The sequence below is a fragment of the Sesamum indicum genome, linkage group LG7 (genome assembly GCF_000512975.1).
Source record: "Sesamum indicum cultivar Zhongzhi No. 13 linkage group LG7, S_indicum_v1.0, whole genome shotgun sequence".
In the NCBI taxonomy this organism is placed as follows: domain Eukaryota; kingdom Viridiplantae; phylum Streptophyta; class Magnoliopsida; order Lamiales; family Pedaliaceae; genus Sesamum; species Sesamum indicum.
Window position 1 is genome coordinate 4,351,314 of NC_026151.1, and position 14,936 is coordinate 4,366,249.

At 30.2% G+C, this 14,936-nt stretch overlaps 2 protein-coding genes across 2 annotated transcripts; both read left to right on the forward strand.

Moving 5' to 3' along the window:
* LOC105166205 (glucan endo-1,3-beta-glucosidase, acidic-like) lies at nt 507–3,367 on the forward strand. The gene is made up of 2 exons (XM_011085472.2): nt 507–647; nt 2,244–3,367. Exons 1-2 carry the CDS (start codon nt 569–571, stop codon nt 3,194–3,196), a joined length of 1,032 nt encoding a protein of 343 aa, XP_011083774.1. The 5' UTR covers nt 507–568; the 3' UTR covers nt 3,197–3,367.
* Nucleotides 9,595–12,386, forward strand: LOC105166206 (glucan endo-1,3-beta-glucosidase, acidic-like). The gene is made up of 2 exons (XM_011085473.2): nt 9,595–9,752; nt 11,257–12,386. Exons 1-2 carry the CDS (start codon nt 9,674–9,676, stop codon nt 12,207–12,209), a joined length of 1,032 nt encoding a protein of 343 aa, XP_011083775.1. The 5' UTR covers nt 9,595–9,673; the 3' UTR covers nt 12,210–12,386.

Below are 14,936 nucleotides of genomic sequence, written 5' to 3' on the forward strand. Positions count from 1 at the left end.
GGACTTTTCAAATGTATGTCCTAATGCCTTTAATTCCAAAATGCTCACTGTTTGTAACTGTTTTCCACACAGATATTAATTAATTTGGCAGGAAAATTTATAAGCAGCAAGTGGTCACCTAAACTTCTACAAGTAGTTAGTATTTTTAGTCCTGTAACTTATTCTATTTATATATTTAGTTCTTTTTTGACAAATTTAGTTTTGAACATCTCATATTTGATCAATTTTAGCAAATTTAGTTCTGTATTGACAAATTTTGTCCCTTTTATACCATAATAAATTTCATTTTTGATTTTGTAACTATGAGTCGTTAGAACTAAAATTGTAAATAAATGACTAAATTTGTTAAAAAATGACCAAATGCAAGATATTCAGGATTGAATTCGTCAAAATAAAAACTAAATGTGAAAATGAAGTAAGTTCATGACAAAAAATGCGAATGATATAAAATTATAGGACCAAAAATATAATTTTGCCATTCTACAGTCACAGCCCATCTCTATAAAAAGGAAGCTTTGTGAAGACAATTGCATCACTGCAGAGGCTTAAATCTTAGCTTTTACTATATATGGCTACTGCCTCGCATCATTTCATGTATGTAATGTTCATCTTGGGGCTGCTCATAATGGTCAGCCTCGACTTCGCAGGTCTGCTTCCTATCTCTTTTCCCTTAAAGGCCACTAAGAGAGTGTTAGGATTATGTTATAAACTTTTTAAATTACAATAAATTTTTCTAAAATTTATTATAATTATAAATATTTTATTATTATTTGAAAATAGCAAATTTCTTTCGAAATTAATGGCCGTATAACAAATACCCCTCTTGTGATCACAACCCATCGTCAGAGATATTTATTAGACGATTGTTAATTTTAAAAAATATTTATAATTTTTTTAAACAACGAAAGATATTTGTAATTATGGTAAATCTCAACAGAGCCTTTTGTAATTCACCCTAAGTTCGATAAACTTGTCTGGTAAATATTTATAAGATTTATAAGATTTTTGAATAAGATGATTATGATTTTATAAGGTCTTTTTAAGAAAAAGTTAAACCCATTTTTTTTTTTTTTTTATGTAAGATCTTTTAATCCCTTTAATATCTCAACATTCTCACAATTTTATTCTATTTTGTTTTCACACTTTACATAACTTACGTTTTTCTTCCTAAAGCAAAAATATCTATTTTATATGATTAAAAGTTTCTAATAGTTTGATGGTTTTTTTGGATCATGATTACTATATAAAAAGCTTTATAATATATTCGAGCACTTTGAGAGTTTACATTTAAAATAAAATTTAATATATTAAAATTTTAAAATATTTTATAAGATATAGGAGCTTATAAGATGTTTCAAATAAATTTAACGAGACACCCTATAAATATAATGATTACGAACTTCGTGGGCAAAACTCTAAATAAAGATGGGTTCTATGTGCCGTTTGAAATTATTTATTACTTGACAATTTAATAATATATTTAATCATTGTTAATTAAGCTACTTCTATATTAATTAATTAGTATACAAGTAGAAGAATGCATTTATATTTCTCTTATAGTTAATTCATTTACTTGATTAATCAAATATGTAATCGAAATTAAGCCATAATTTACTTGACAAAATACACAAGTCGTCACAAAGTCTTACATTTATGTGCGATATTGTAAATTAGCCATCGTAGCAAGAAATACTTGCACGTTTATAATATGATAAATGTGATACATATTCTAAAATAAAAATCAATTTATGATTGTATAGGGTGGTTAAAATATGTAGAACATTTGAAATAAATATAACTTACTATATCGGTGTAAATATTTAATAGTATAATTGGTATTTCAAAATTTTGTGTCGTAAAATCACAAACTGCAAGTTATGAGTGAGAAATAACTTTTTTATTTTATTTTTTATATTAGTATAGATAAAAATTACGTCGTTCACTTATATTTGCAAACCAATCACACATTTATGGGTAGAAGGGTCTAGTGAATAACATATATTTTTTTATCATACTTTTGTGTCACAGTAATAAAAGAGATAAACACGTATTTTTTTTTATATTAAAAAATATAAATTTAGTTTAAAATTTGAATCGCATACAATATAATATGAATTTAACATAGTGTATGATATGAATGTGTGACAGAAGAGTTTTTACCCACTCCAAGTTGGAGAAAGAGAGATGTTGGATTATAACCAAAACACCTTACCAAGAATTCTATATGTTCACTTATGATGCAGTTGCTCAGACAGGCGTTTGCTACGGAAGACTTGGGAATAATCTGCCTTCTTCGTCAGATGTTGTGGCTCTATACAACCAGAACAATATACGACGGATGAGAATCTACGATCCCCACCAGCCGACTCTCCAAGCTCTCAGAGGCTCCAACATTGAGCTAATGCTAGGTGTCCCAAACACCGATCTCCAAAACGTTGCTGCCAGCCAAGCCAACGCCAACACTTGGGTCCAAAACAACGTAAGAAATTACCCGAATGTCAGGTTTAGGTACATCGCTGTAGGAAACGAAGTCAGCCCGTTGAGGGGAGACACTTCTCAGTATGTCCAATTTGTTCTCCCGGCCCTGCAAAACATTCAGAATGCTATTTCTGCAGCTGGCCTGGGGAACCAAATCAAAGTCTCCACTGCCGTCGAGACAGGTGTTCTTGGAAACGCGTATCCTCCGGCAGATGGGGTCTTCAGGCCCAAAGTTGCACAATATCTCAATGGGATCATTCGTTTCTTAGTGAACAATCGTGCCCCTCTACTCGTCAACATATATCCTTACTTTTCTTATATTAGCAATAAAGCACAGATCAGTCTCCAATACGCTCTTTTTACGTCTGACGGGGTCGTTGTGCCTGGGGGGATACGGTATCAAAATCTTTTCTACGCGATCTTGGATGCAATGTATGCAGCACTAGAGAAGAGTGGCGGATCGTCCCTGGAAATTGTGGTGTCAGAGAGTGGTTGGCCATCTGCCGGAGGAGACTCGACTTCCATTGATAATGCTAGAACGTACAACACGAATTTGATTCAACGTGTGAAAAATGGGACGCCTAAGAGGCCTGGACGGGCTATAGAAACGTATATTTTCGCAATGTTTGATGAGAATCAGAAGAACCCTGAATATGAGAAGCATTTTGGGATATTTTCTCCGGACAGACGAGCTAAGTATCCGATCAATTTTAACTAGTTGGATTACATGATGAACAAGTTTATCTACATAATAAGGACATTAGTAGTCCACAATTGCCTCTTTGTCTGAATAAGGACTTGTGTAGTTTGACTGAGACGTAAAGATTGCAAACGATATATTAAACTAAACTATTGGTGGAATGGAATTCTATCGCTATTTATAGGATAAGTTACAAGCTGCTCAACCTTGGTATAATTATTAATATTTTCTTTATTATTTGAAAAGTTATTAATATTTTTTAAATTTGATGAAATTTTATAATTTCTGGATAGAGGTTTCGAATTATAAACTTTGCTTTTACTGTATTTTTTATAAAAAAATATCAAATTTTATAAAAAATATCGGACGAGTAGATGAAAAAATTTGAAAAATTGTTCAGTTACTACATAAAAAATAAATAAACTTGTAATTCATAGTCCACAAAGGTATTTTGGTAAGTTTATCAGAAGCAATGAATGAAAATCTAACGTAGAATAATAGAGAATAATTAATTGAGTTAGTCGTTAGAAAATCGTAAAAATTATGAGGTTATTGGAAAATCTTAGGAGAGTTGTTGTACTTTACCCTTTCAATATGAGCTTTCAAGGTACCAATCCCTCTATTTTTGTTCAAAATTAATGGTGCTTATTTGGGTTTATAAGCTTTTCAAAATATTTTATTAGATATTTAAGAGTTTGTTATAAAAAATAGTTCGGTATTTTTTTTTCTTAAAAAATTATAAAATCTCAAAAAAGATTTTTAGAATCTTATAAACTTTTAAAAAGAAAAAGATAACTTCAACAAATCTTTTTCTATAAGATTTTTAAGCTCTTTAGAGGGTTCAACTTTAATAAATAGAATAAATATATTAAAGAGAAATTTTTTGTCCTGAGATGTGAAATAATTATACAAAAAATGCATTTATTATATGATATATTATTTAGTAAGAGTGAAAAATCACATGATAAGTATATTATATTTATTATATGATTAGTTGGATTTGATTAAATATCTGAATAAGAATCTTTCTATATTAAAAGAAGAAAAAATGACATATATCGTTAAATTGAGGGTATATGTAACATATAACTATTAACTTGTGTGGTCTGAATAATATAAGACGTGATTAATATTGAGTTGTTTATTGCCTTAAATTCAAACTAAATGTGAATCTTGACACTAATAAAGAAAAGTCCCTCCATGTTCAGAAACGACAATTAATAAGACCGTCACATCAATTTTTTATAAAGTAAAAAATGCCCTTCATAATAAAATAACTAATTAATTTAAATTTTTTAAATTTACATTAATTGATAAATTATTGTATTTTCTTTCTTTCTTTTGTAATATACTGATTTATATATCTTACTCTTATTTATACTTATGAAAATATTTTATATGCATGTAGAAATGACGTGCCATAACGACTAGTTAACAAAAACTATTACTTGATCGAAAATAGGGGCTTCAAATTATCTATACCACCAACTTATTATAAATGTGGTCTATTAATCCTTAATAAATTAAAGGGATAATTACACTCCCCTTCTCTAAAGTTTGGTTTAATTACATGTAAATTTTCTGTAGTTTAGCAAATTACATCTAGCATACATGAAGTTGCTTCCTCTAATAAATAAGTCACCCATTAGTCAAAATTACACCGAATTTGTTAATATTAATAAAAAAATAAAAAAAATTATATTTACCTTCAATTGAGTTATTATTGACTTATTGGATGTCAAATAAATATTTTTTTTGACCAAATTACCCTCATACGTCTTCACGCGTTAATGCATGAAGAAGTATATCTTCGATGTTATAAGGATAATTTAGTCTTGAAAAAATTGTTTGACTTACAATAAGTTAATAAGTCAATCCAAAGTAAATATCAATTTCCATTCAAATTGTTTTGTTAATATCAGCAAATACAATTAATTTGACCAATGGAGGGAACATAATTGTTAGACGAAAGCAAACTTTAGGAATACTAAATGTAGTTTTTTAAACCACAGGGGGTTTACATATAGAATTATCCCTAAACATTTCAGTATTTTATGTTACACAGTTTCAAATTAATATTTATGTTAATCGTAAAACATTTCAGTATTTTATGTTTTCAGGAAATTAATTATAATTACTTTACGAATTTTAATCATGAACGATCAGTAAATGCTAATTATCAATTTAAACATATACAACTAATAAATAAGTATTATTATAATAGACAAACGACTTGAGTGGACTAATATCAATGTGCTCGAAATTCTTGACATCAAAAGATTTTAATTTCGTCAATTAAATTAGACGTAATACGCATAAAATATCTCAATCTAGTGTGGAGTTTTTGGCATTTCTTTCCTGCTCGTATTGTGACCACTACTGTTCACCGATCACATCATCATCAATGGCCGCGGCGACCTGAAATGTCCGGACTTTCAAGTCCACTTCTGCTCTAGTATTCTTTCCGCCAATTGCAATTAACATTTATTTCTCGTCAACTTATTTTTCTTAGTCTTCTATGACAGTTGCATCACTTTCAACCGTTGGATGACGAATCCGACAGGGGCTATCTTATTTTTCCTAACTTTTTGTTTTTTTTTTTTCAAAATTTTGAACTATTCAAGAATTATGAGAGATTTTTCATGGGTTCATACCATACTATTTTTTTTTTTTTTGTTTTTTAATCTCATACAAAGTACACCATCAGAGATGAAAATTGACGAACAATAGTAGAAGAAGAGATGAGTCAATCATGCGTTAGTAGAGAGGAGTGTCATCTTATATTTGATGTTTTTAAAACTTCTGATTTGTAACTATATACAGTAAAACTTTTATAAATTAATAAACTCTCTAAAATAATAAAATCTTCCGGTCCCGACTTGGGCCTTTGTAAAAATCATCAAATTCGATAAGATAATAAGATAATAATTTTTTGAAAAATTCCTTTATAAATATTAGGTCCCATTAAAACTCTAAATTAATAATTCATGAATATTACAATTATAAATATTATGGTAATTTGCTAAAATATGAAGTCTGTAATGCTTTATGCATTTGATCATTCATGGATGATTTTGCGATGCCTTTTAGATGAAAAGACATGGTTGGATGTTATGAATTATTTTATTTTCATATTGAGATTTATATAGTATATGTTTCATTCATCATGCATGAATATATTTAATTGGCTAAAATAGTTATTTAAGTGCCACGAATTATTGTAAACATATATATTTAAGTAATTCCAATGAAGTGAACATGCTTCTATGAATATAATAGTTAATTGTATATAATGAATTGATATTATGCATGAATATATTTAATTAGTTACAAAGAATTGATTGAGCCATGAATATAATCCATAAAACATATATGAATTCATTTATTTTCAATACATATGTAATAAATTTGCTGAATTTAAAAAGTCTCTTTTTTAATTAATAAAATATTAATTTATCGATAAATTAGTATCTCTCTAAATTAATAAAATTTAATGGTCCCAAGGTTATTAATTTATAGAGGTTTTACTGTAGTAATTTGTGATGTTTAATGATTTTTATAATTTTACGCATTGTATATAGATATTTAAAAAAATTTAAGCATTAAATAACATAATATCCCAATACACCACGGTCGATGTAAAATAATATCCATTGATATTATCGCTTATATTACGACTTTGAACCATGGAATTTGCCCCTATGATTCCACTGTTGGCTTGGCATTTATGTAACAAGGTAGTGCCCACACTTGATAATTTGGCAAGGCCTCGTAATGGTGGTGAGGAAATTTTAGTCCAGACCCGATTCGGGAAAATCTGAACCAATCATATGATAGCTGCAAAAACTTGCTATATGATTTGTGTACAATTAAAAAAAAAAGTGACTAATCACATAACAAGTATAATACACTTACTGTTAAGAAAATATGACCCATAATCTTATTGGTATGCCCAAGCCCAATGTTGCCACGCCTCTCACTTGGATGCCTCAGCCCACTCAACCTCTCAGCTTACTTTTTGGCTCAGCCCACTCCCTACATTCAACCCACTCATCCAACCCACTCGCCCAACTCGATTTGCATTATTTTATATCCCAAAATTCTAATCCTAATTCATTCTCCCCGTTTGTTTCTTCTAGATATTTTCTCTCTAGTTTCTTCTCTCTCCCCCTCCTTATTTTCTCTCATCCGTTGTCTCCCTCTCTCTCGGTCTTCAATGTCTCTCTCTTAGAAATCAATTTCCTACCCCTATAAAGGCCCTCCATACTTTTTGGCTTGGTAGAACTGAACTAAGAGAAAACTCTTCTTCTCCTTCTCCGATTAAACGTTCTTTATGAACCATCTTCTGTGTGGAAATCTTTGTGGTTTTCAAGTGACTCTATGTGGCTTAAGTTTTTTTAGTTATTGTTGTTTGGTACTGAGCAACCATGAAAACTTATCGGCCTTAGTGGTTGTGAGCTTTTCTCTCCCGATCTGGCTCTTTGGGTCAAGCCATTGATTCTATTTCTGTTTTATATATATCTTAGTTTATTACTTAAAATCTGTTGTTATAAATTTGTATAGATTCATTGATACTTCTGTCATTCTGAATTGTAATATTAAGAGTTTTTGGCCAATTATTAATATTTAGAAGTTTCAAAATTGAAATAAAAATTAAGGGAGGGAAATGCAATTAATGACATTAATCAACTGAAGTCCCTCCACTTTTATTAGAGCTGACTAGTTAATTGCATCAACAAATGTATTCTTTGACTCATACAATCATTAATATCATGAAAAATGCAATTCCTTAGAGGGCTCATATAGGTCGGCCTAACAAAAATATACATAAATAACTTTACAACGTGTACCACTAATATACAGCTCAATCTATCATATCCATAGAGATATGATTAATTCGCAGCCTAAATAAAATATACTTGTTAATGAAAATACGAAAAATTCCTTGTGATATGAAAATAGCTCAATTAGACCCCTCCGCCATTAACTTTGTTGAGTTTGACGGAAAAAGAGGGATTGTTTTTTGAACTTTTATTTAACATAAGGGGTGTTTTAGGTTATTTCCATATTACGAGGGGGTGTTGTGCAATTTTGCTAAAACACATGTTCTGTTATATTGATAAGTGCCGAAATCTATTAGCACTATATAATATCAGATGATCTATTGCGGATCACGTACTTATCATATTTATGCTCAAACATAGGTGGTATTAAGTTAATGCGTATTAGAGTTCAATAACACTATAATCATGTAGATTTTTGTATAATTAACTCAAAAAATAAGAGTTAATACCCAAATCCATAAGCGAGTAACTGCCTTAATAGGATGTTAAAGCAAGAATACTTACGAAATATGTGAAAATCAGTAGGATAAGTGATTTGTCGTGTGAAGAATGGATGGATATTATAAAAATGGGGAGTTTTGCATAATAATGAGCATAAGTGAGTTGAAAATTAGTGAATTTGTGTGAATAATCAAAGTGTAAAGCTATCCCTTTAACTTTTTTAAGCTCCTATTTATAGAACGAGAGAAGAAATGAGAGGCGATTGAGTAAAATTTGGATATGCACGGAGTCCTTGGTGAGCTTTGCCTTCACAAAATATGATTGGTGTAGTTGTACACTGCATTATATACGTTTATTCAGGATAATTATAATTTTGGTTTTCAAATATAGCCACTTATGTATTTTTTATCCTGAAGCAATCCGAGATTACGCGTTTGATTCTCAAACTATTATTTTTGGGCATTTTTAGTCATTTTTATTAGTGAGCTGTTAAAGTTGACAGAATTGCGCAGACGTCATGGGCATGCAGGTCTTCTTCAAGCTCTGACCCAAATCACTTATTTTTACCATTTTAACAAAATATTATCAATGGCCTGTTTTGGGTAAAATTTAAAGAAGACCACAAAATGGAAGGGAAATGACTCCCACCCACCCCAAACTAGTCGCACGTGTCATGTGCGTAATTCCATCAACTTTAATAGCTTACTAACAGAAAGGACCAAACATGCTAAAAAAAATAAAAAGTTTGAAAATTAAAACTGCAATCTCAAATCATTTAAAAATAAATAAAAATAAAAACACATAAGTGACTATTTTTTAGGATGAAAAATCGTAATTATCCCCGTTTAATCCGATTGATACGTTGCAGGAAGCATGCATAAGGTTAGAACAAGGCGGCTAGTGAAGTTAGTTATTGCAAGAAGTCTTCCACAAGCAAGAGACCAAGAATTCTTAGGATGACTTTTCAAATGTATGTCCGGAAGATTATCTCATGGACGTAACTCCAATTTGCTGGTAGGCTCTGTACTTTGTTTCCACGTAGAAATTAATTTGGCAGGTAAAAATTTTAGCAGCCAGTGGTCAGCTAAAATTCTACAAACCACACCCCATTTCACACACTGATAAAAAACCTCTATAAAAAGGAAGTTTTGTGAAGACAATTTGCTTCACTGCAGAGGTTTAAATATAAGCTTTGTCTTTTTTCCTACCAATGGCTACTACCTTAAATCATTTCATGTATGTCATGTTCGTGTTGGGGGTGCTCATAATGGTCAGCCTCGATTTCACAGGTTACCTTTCTCTTTTCTCTTAGAATGTAGAGGATTATTAAACCCTTGATTTTTTACTTTTGTTTTGTTATATATCTTTAGTATTTTCTGTTAGTTCATTTATAACTTCATTGATCAAATAGATAGAAAATTTTAACTCGGTCCGACTTCGTTAAATCTAAACCAATTATATGACAAGTATATATACTTGTCATATGATTGGTGTACAGTTTAAGAAAAGTGACCAATCACATAGTAAGTGTGATACACTTGCTCTATTATTGATTTGGTTTGATCAAATCTGGTCCCGACAAAAAAGTTTTTAAATATATAATAAAAATTAAGCTATTTCCTTGGCAAAATGCTACAGTCATTACAAAATATTACATTTTACATTACACATGTCATATATATATATGTTAGGACGTCTCATGGACGCTCATAATGAAACAAAGGAAATATGTTAGGACAACAGGCGAAGGGTCCTGAAAGAAAATTTATTATTAACTATTGATTAGAATTGTGGTAAAAAAATTATTATTAATTATGGCTAAACAAGACTAATGCACAAACTTTTATTATTTACAATGAAAACTATTTTTGCCATGACTATGAGGCAAGACAAATATTTTAGCTACACTGACGAAAACTACTATTAACAATCAATGTGTATCATGATCATGACTATTTACTATAACTATTTATTTTTAACAACGGCCAATAATGTTAATTTCTTCTAGTGGGTGATTTTATTTGCAAAATTTGATTCAAATTAACGACTTGAATATGCAATAACAAACTAAGCTCCCACTCACGAATTGCTGCTCAAGCTAAATTGTTTCATTTTTATAATTTTCTAATTGTTCCATGTAGAGGGATATTTTCGGAATACCAACTTATTTTATTAAAGTCACTTTTTTCTATAGGTTCGGAAAAAGTGAGAGTAATATTAAATATGTTGTAATTTTTCAAAATAAAAACATAATTATAGCATGCCCCAGCCTAAAGAGTGTATGTAAATACTTAGGTTTAATTACAATTTGGGTCCTCTATATGTAGGATTTTGACAATTTTGTCGTGAAAAGTTAATTTGACATTTTAATCAATTAATTGTTTATCAATTTTCTCGGTTTGTGATTTTTTTGATTGAAATATTAAAATCTCATCAGGTTTTCTCACGTGCATGTCAAATGACAGTATAAACTTGCGTATATTTGAAATTTTCAATGAAAAAATCCTCATAAAATTAATTATTGGTGAATTAAATTGTAAAAATAAAGTTTTTATGAAAGCAAAACTGACACATGATGAATATTGCAATTAAGCCAATTAATTATGGTAAAAGATATCCTTTAATTATAATCTAATTTAATTATTTTTTTATTTTAAAAAAGCATATCTCTATCACTAATTGGCATGACACTAATATGTGAAATGAAAGTGTGATAGAAGATCTAGATCGAATAATTATCCCCTTGGAAAAATAATTCACAAGCAAATGAGCTTTTGTTCATCTTTGATGCAGCTGCGCAGACTGGTGTTTGCTACGGGAGGCTTGGGACTAACCTGCCTTCCGAATCAGATGTTGTGGCTCTATACAACCAGAACAACATACGCCGGATGAGAATTTACGATCCCGACCAGTTAACTCTCCAAGCTCTCCGAGGTTCTAGCATTGAGGTCATCCTAGGTGTTCCAAACACTGATCTTCAAAATGTTGCTGCCAGCCAAGGCAACGCAGATTCTTGGGTTCAAAACAATGTAAGAAACTACCCGGATGTTAGATTTAGGTTCATTGCTGTTGGGAACGAAGTCAGTCCATTGAGAGGCGACACTTCTCAATACGCACAATTTATCCTCCCAGCCATGCAGAATGTCCAGAATGCTATTTCTGCAGCAGGCATAGGAAACCAGATAAAAGTTTCAACAGCCATTGATACGGCAGTTCTTGGAGTCGACTTCCCCCCAGCAGATGGGGCGTTCAGGCCTGAAGTTGGGGACTATTTGAACGGGATCATTGATTTTTTGGTGAATAATGGTGCTCCTTTACTTGTCAACATATATCCTTACTTTTCGTATATTAACAATAAAGCACAGATCAGCCTTGAATACGCTCTTTTCACATCGGCTGATGGGGTTGATGCTGGTGGGGTACGATATCAAAATCTTTTCTATGCAATTTTGGATGCTATGTATGCAGCACTGGAGAAGAGTGGCGGATCGTCCCTGGAAATTGTGGTGTCGGAGAGTGGTTGGCCTTCGGAGGGAGGAGACTCGACATCGATTGATAATGCTAGAACATACAACACGAATTTGATCCAACGTGTGAGAGATGGGACTCCTAAAAGGCCTGGACGGGCTATAGAAACATACATTTTTGCAATGTTTGATGAGAATCAGAAGGACCCTGAGATTGAGAAGCACTTTGGAATCTTTTTACCAGACAGACAACCTAAGTACCCAATCAATTTTAACTAGCTTTATTAGAGGATTAATGAGTGTGTCCATGGAATAAGGATTATGATCCATGCTTGCCTTCGTGTTTAAATAAGGGTGAATTGCTTACCTGCCTGTAATACATGATATAAGCAAATAAATTACCCCTTGTGAAAAATAAAAAGAATATCAATTTTGTCTTCTTCAATTTTTAAAAAATATGCAAAATACTTTCTTTACATGAGTGGTGTATTGCACGTGTGATTTTTTTTCACTTTTTTTTATATATATTTTTATTCACAAACATCGAATCTTATCGAATATAAATGAATCGTTCAAATTTTATCCTTAGTAATCTACACTTGAGATTAAATCTTAATTAAATCCATGTCCAATATCTTGTTTTTCAAATCAATCCACCGCCGCCACCATCTTTTCCCATCCCTCACCTGCATATCCACCTCCTTTCCATCTCTGGCGCCTCCCCCCACGTCCCCCTATTCTCCTCGTCTCTCCGCCTCTATTTGTGTATTAAATCTGAATTGTTGATAAATATGTAAAATAAGATGTAATAGTTTATAATCAAGGATATAAAAGTCATTTTCATTAAGCCAAATTGTAAACCAAGTACGTGGAGTACACCACTTCCGTGAGGCACGAGATCTCCTATCGCAACATTGTGTTGCAATTCCTGTTTCGTCTCACGGATTGTAGCCAAGTGGATGGTGAGAGAATAAGAGTCCAAGATTTGTTTGTCAATATACAAATAAAATAGAATTCTTTGTTTCAAAGGATTCTATGCATAGGACATTAAGTCAACAATTATATATACCCTTTAATTTTAGCGTTCATTTAATGACGAGCCTATTATGTTAGCATTCATTAATTTTTCATTCAATTTTTATGTTGAACTGATTAAAATATTCTTTTAAATTATAAGAAAAATGATATTTTTCGTCCCGTAACTTAGGCCTTTCTTATTTTTGGTCCAATTGGTTATGAAATTTTCACTTTTGGTCCTATAACATATAAAAAGTAGTACTTTTTGTCCCATGACACATTTTTGTTATATATTTTAACAAAAAATTAAAATAGCTACATGGTTAGCACATGACAGTTAGAGTTTTTATACTTTTGGCCCCAAGCACCTGCCAGCCACGTGGTCTCTTTCATTTAACATTTAACGAAAATTTGCCATGGGATCAAAACTACTATTTTTTTAAAATTACATAACCAAATGTGAGAATTTCGTAATCAATGGGATTAAAAGTGAAAAGACCCTAAATTATGGGACGAAAAATACAACTTTCCTAAATTATAATTAATAAATAATTTATAATTCTTTTAAATATTTTTATGAACTAATATTTCCTATAAATTATTTATTTTACCCATTTTTAATCTTTTTTTTTCAAATATAGTTTTAATTTTTTTAAAAAATTCAGTAAAGATAAAATAGTAATGTCTACTTCACCATTTAAAAGCTACATAATTATTTTTTATTTGAAGGGGGTATTTATAATTTTTTAAACAATAAAGAGATATTTTTAATTATGCCAAATGTAAAAAAAAATATAATTATAATTTACCCTATAATACTATATATATATATATTTATGTATAACGTGGTTAACAATACTGGCAGCTAGCTTTCATTCAAGTGGTACGATGATCTACTGACAATATAATTTACAAATTTTACATTCAATGACTAATTTTAATATCATTGTCATTCAAATTTAATGTTATTGATTTTACATATTGTTAGCTTTCCATCAATATTTCTATGCTAGTTATATGCATATAGTAATTCCTGAAATTTAGCATGAGAAACCTCCACACAAAAATTTAAATAAAAATAAACTTGTGTGCTTTTTTATTTTTTTTTTCATTTTGTTGCTGAATTAATTTAATACAAAAATATATGATATTAGTGACAAACTATCAAGTGACAATTTTAAAATTATCACTAAAAATATATAGTAAGTAATAGTCATTTTTATCTTGCCGCCTATATAATTATTATTGATAAAAATTGTGCAGAAAGTTGACACTAAATACAATTAGTGACAATCTAATAACAACAAAAAATTATTGTCACTATATTGTGTTGTCAATATAGACCTTAGCGTATATTTTTTTGTCACTAATTCGTGCTAATAACAGTTTTTACAGAATAATATTAATTCTTGAATTATAGAATTCATTATTGTGATAAAATAAATATTTTATTTAGAAGAACAAAATAAATATTCTTGTCACCACATATATATATATATATATAAAATTTAGTGGCACTGTTAAAATTACCACTTAATTTTTTTCCACTAATGTTCTGTTTTTAACAAGATTGACCATTCCTAATACCATTGCTAAAATGGTTTTAAATACGTGTTGCTAAATAAGATTGACCATTCTTAAAACAGTTACAGAAGACTGTTCCAAACAAAAAAATTGACCCTACCTAATACTATTGCAAAGATTGACAAACAAACCGTTCCAATGACTGTGTCTAAATATATCACCAATGTAAATAAACACAGTTTCAAAATTCAAGTATGAGTATTATAAAAACCGTTCCAAAAGTAACCCGAAATAAATAATATAACCGTTTCAGATGTCATCCAATCTGTTCCAATTAAAAAAAAAAACTTTTTACACAAATTCAATATTAGGAACAATCATCAATAATGTATTATACGTACCGTGTCAAATTGAAATGGTTTTTCATTAAACGTTCCTATATATTTCTATAAGAATGAATGAGAA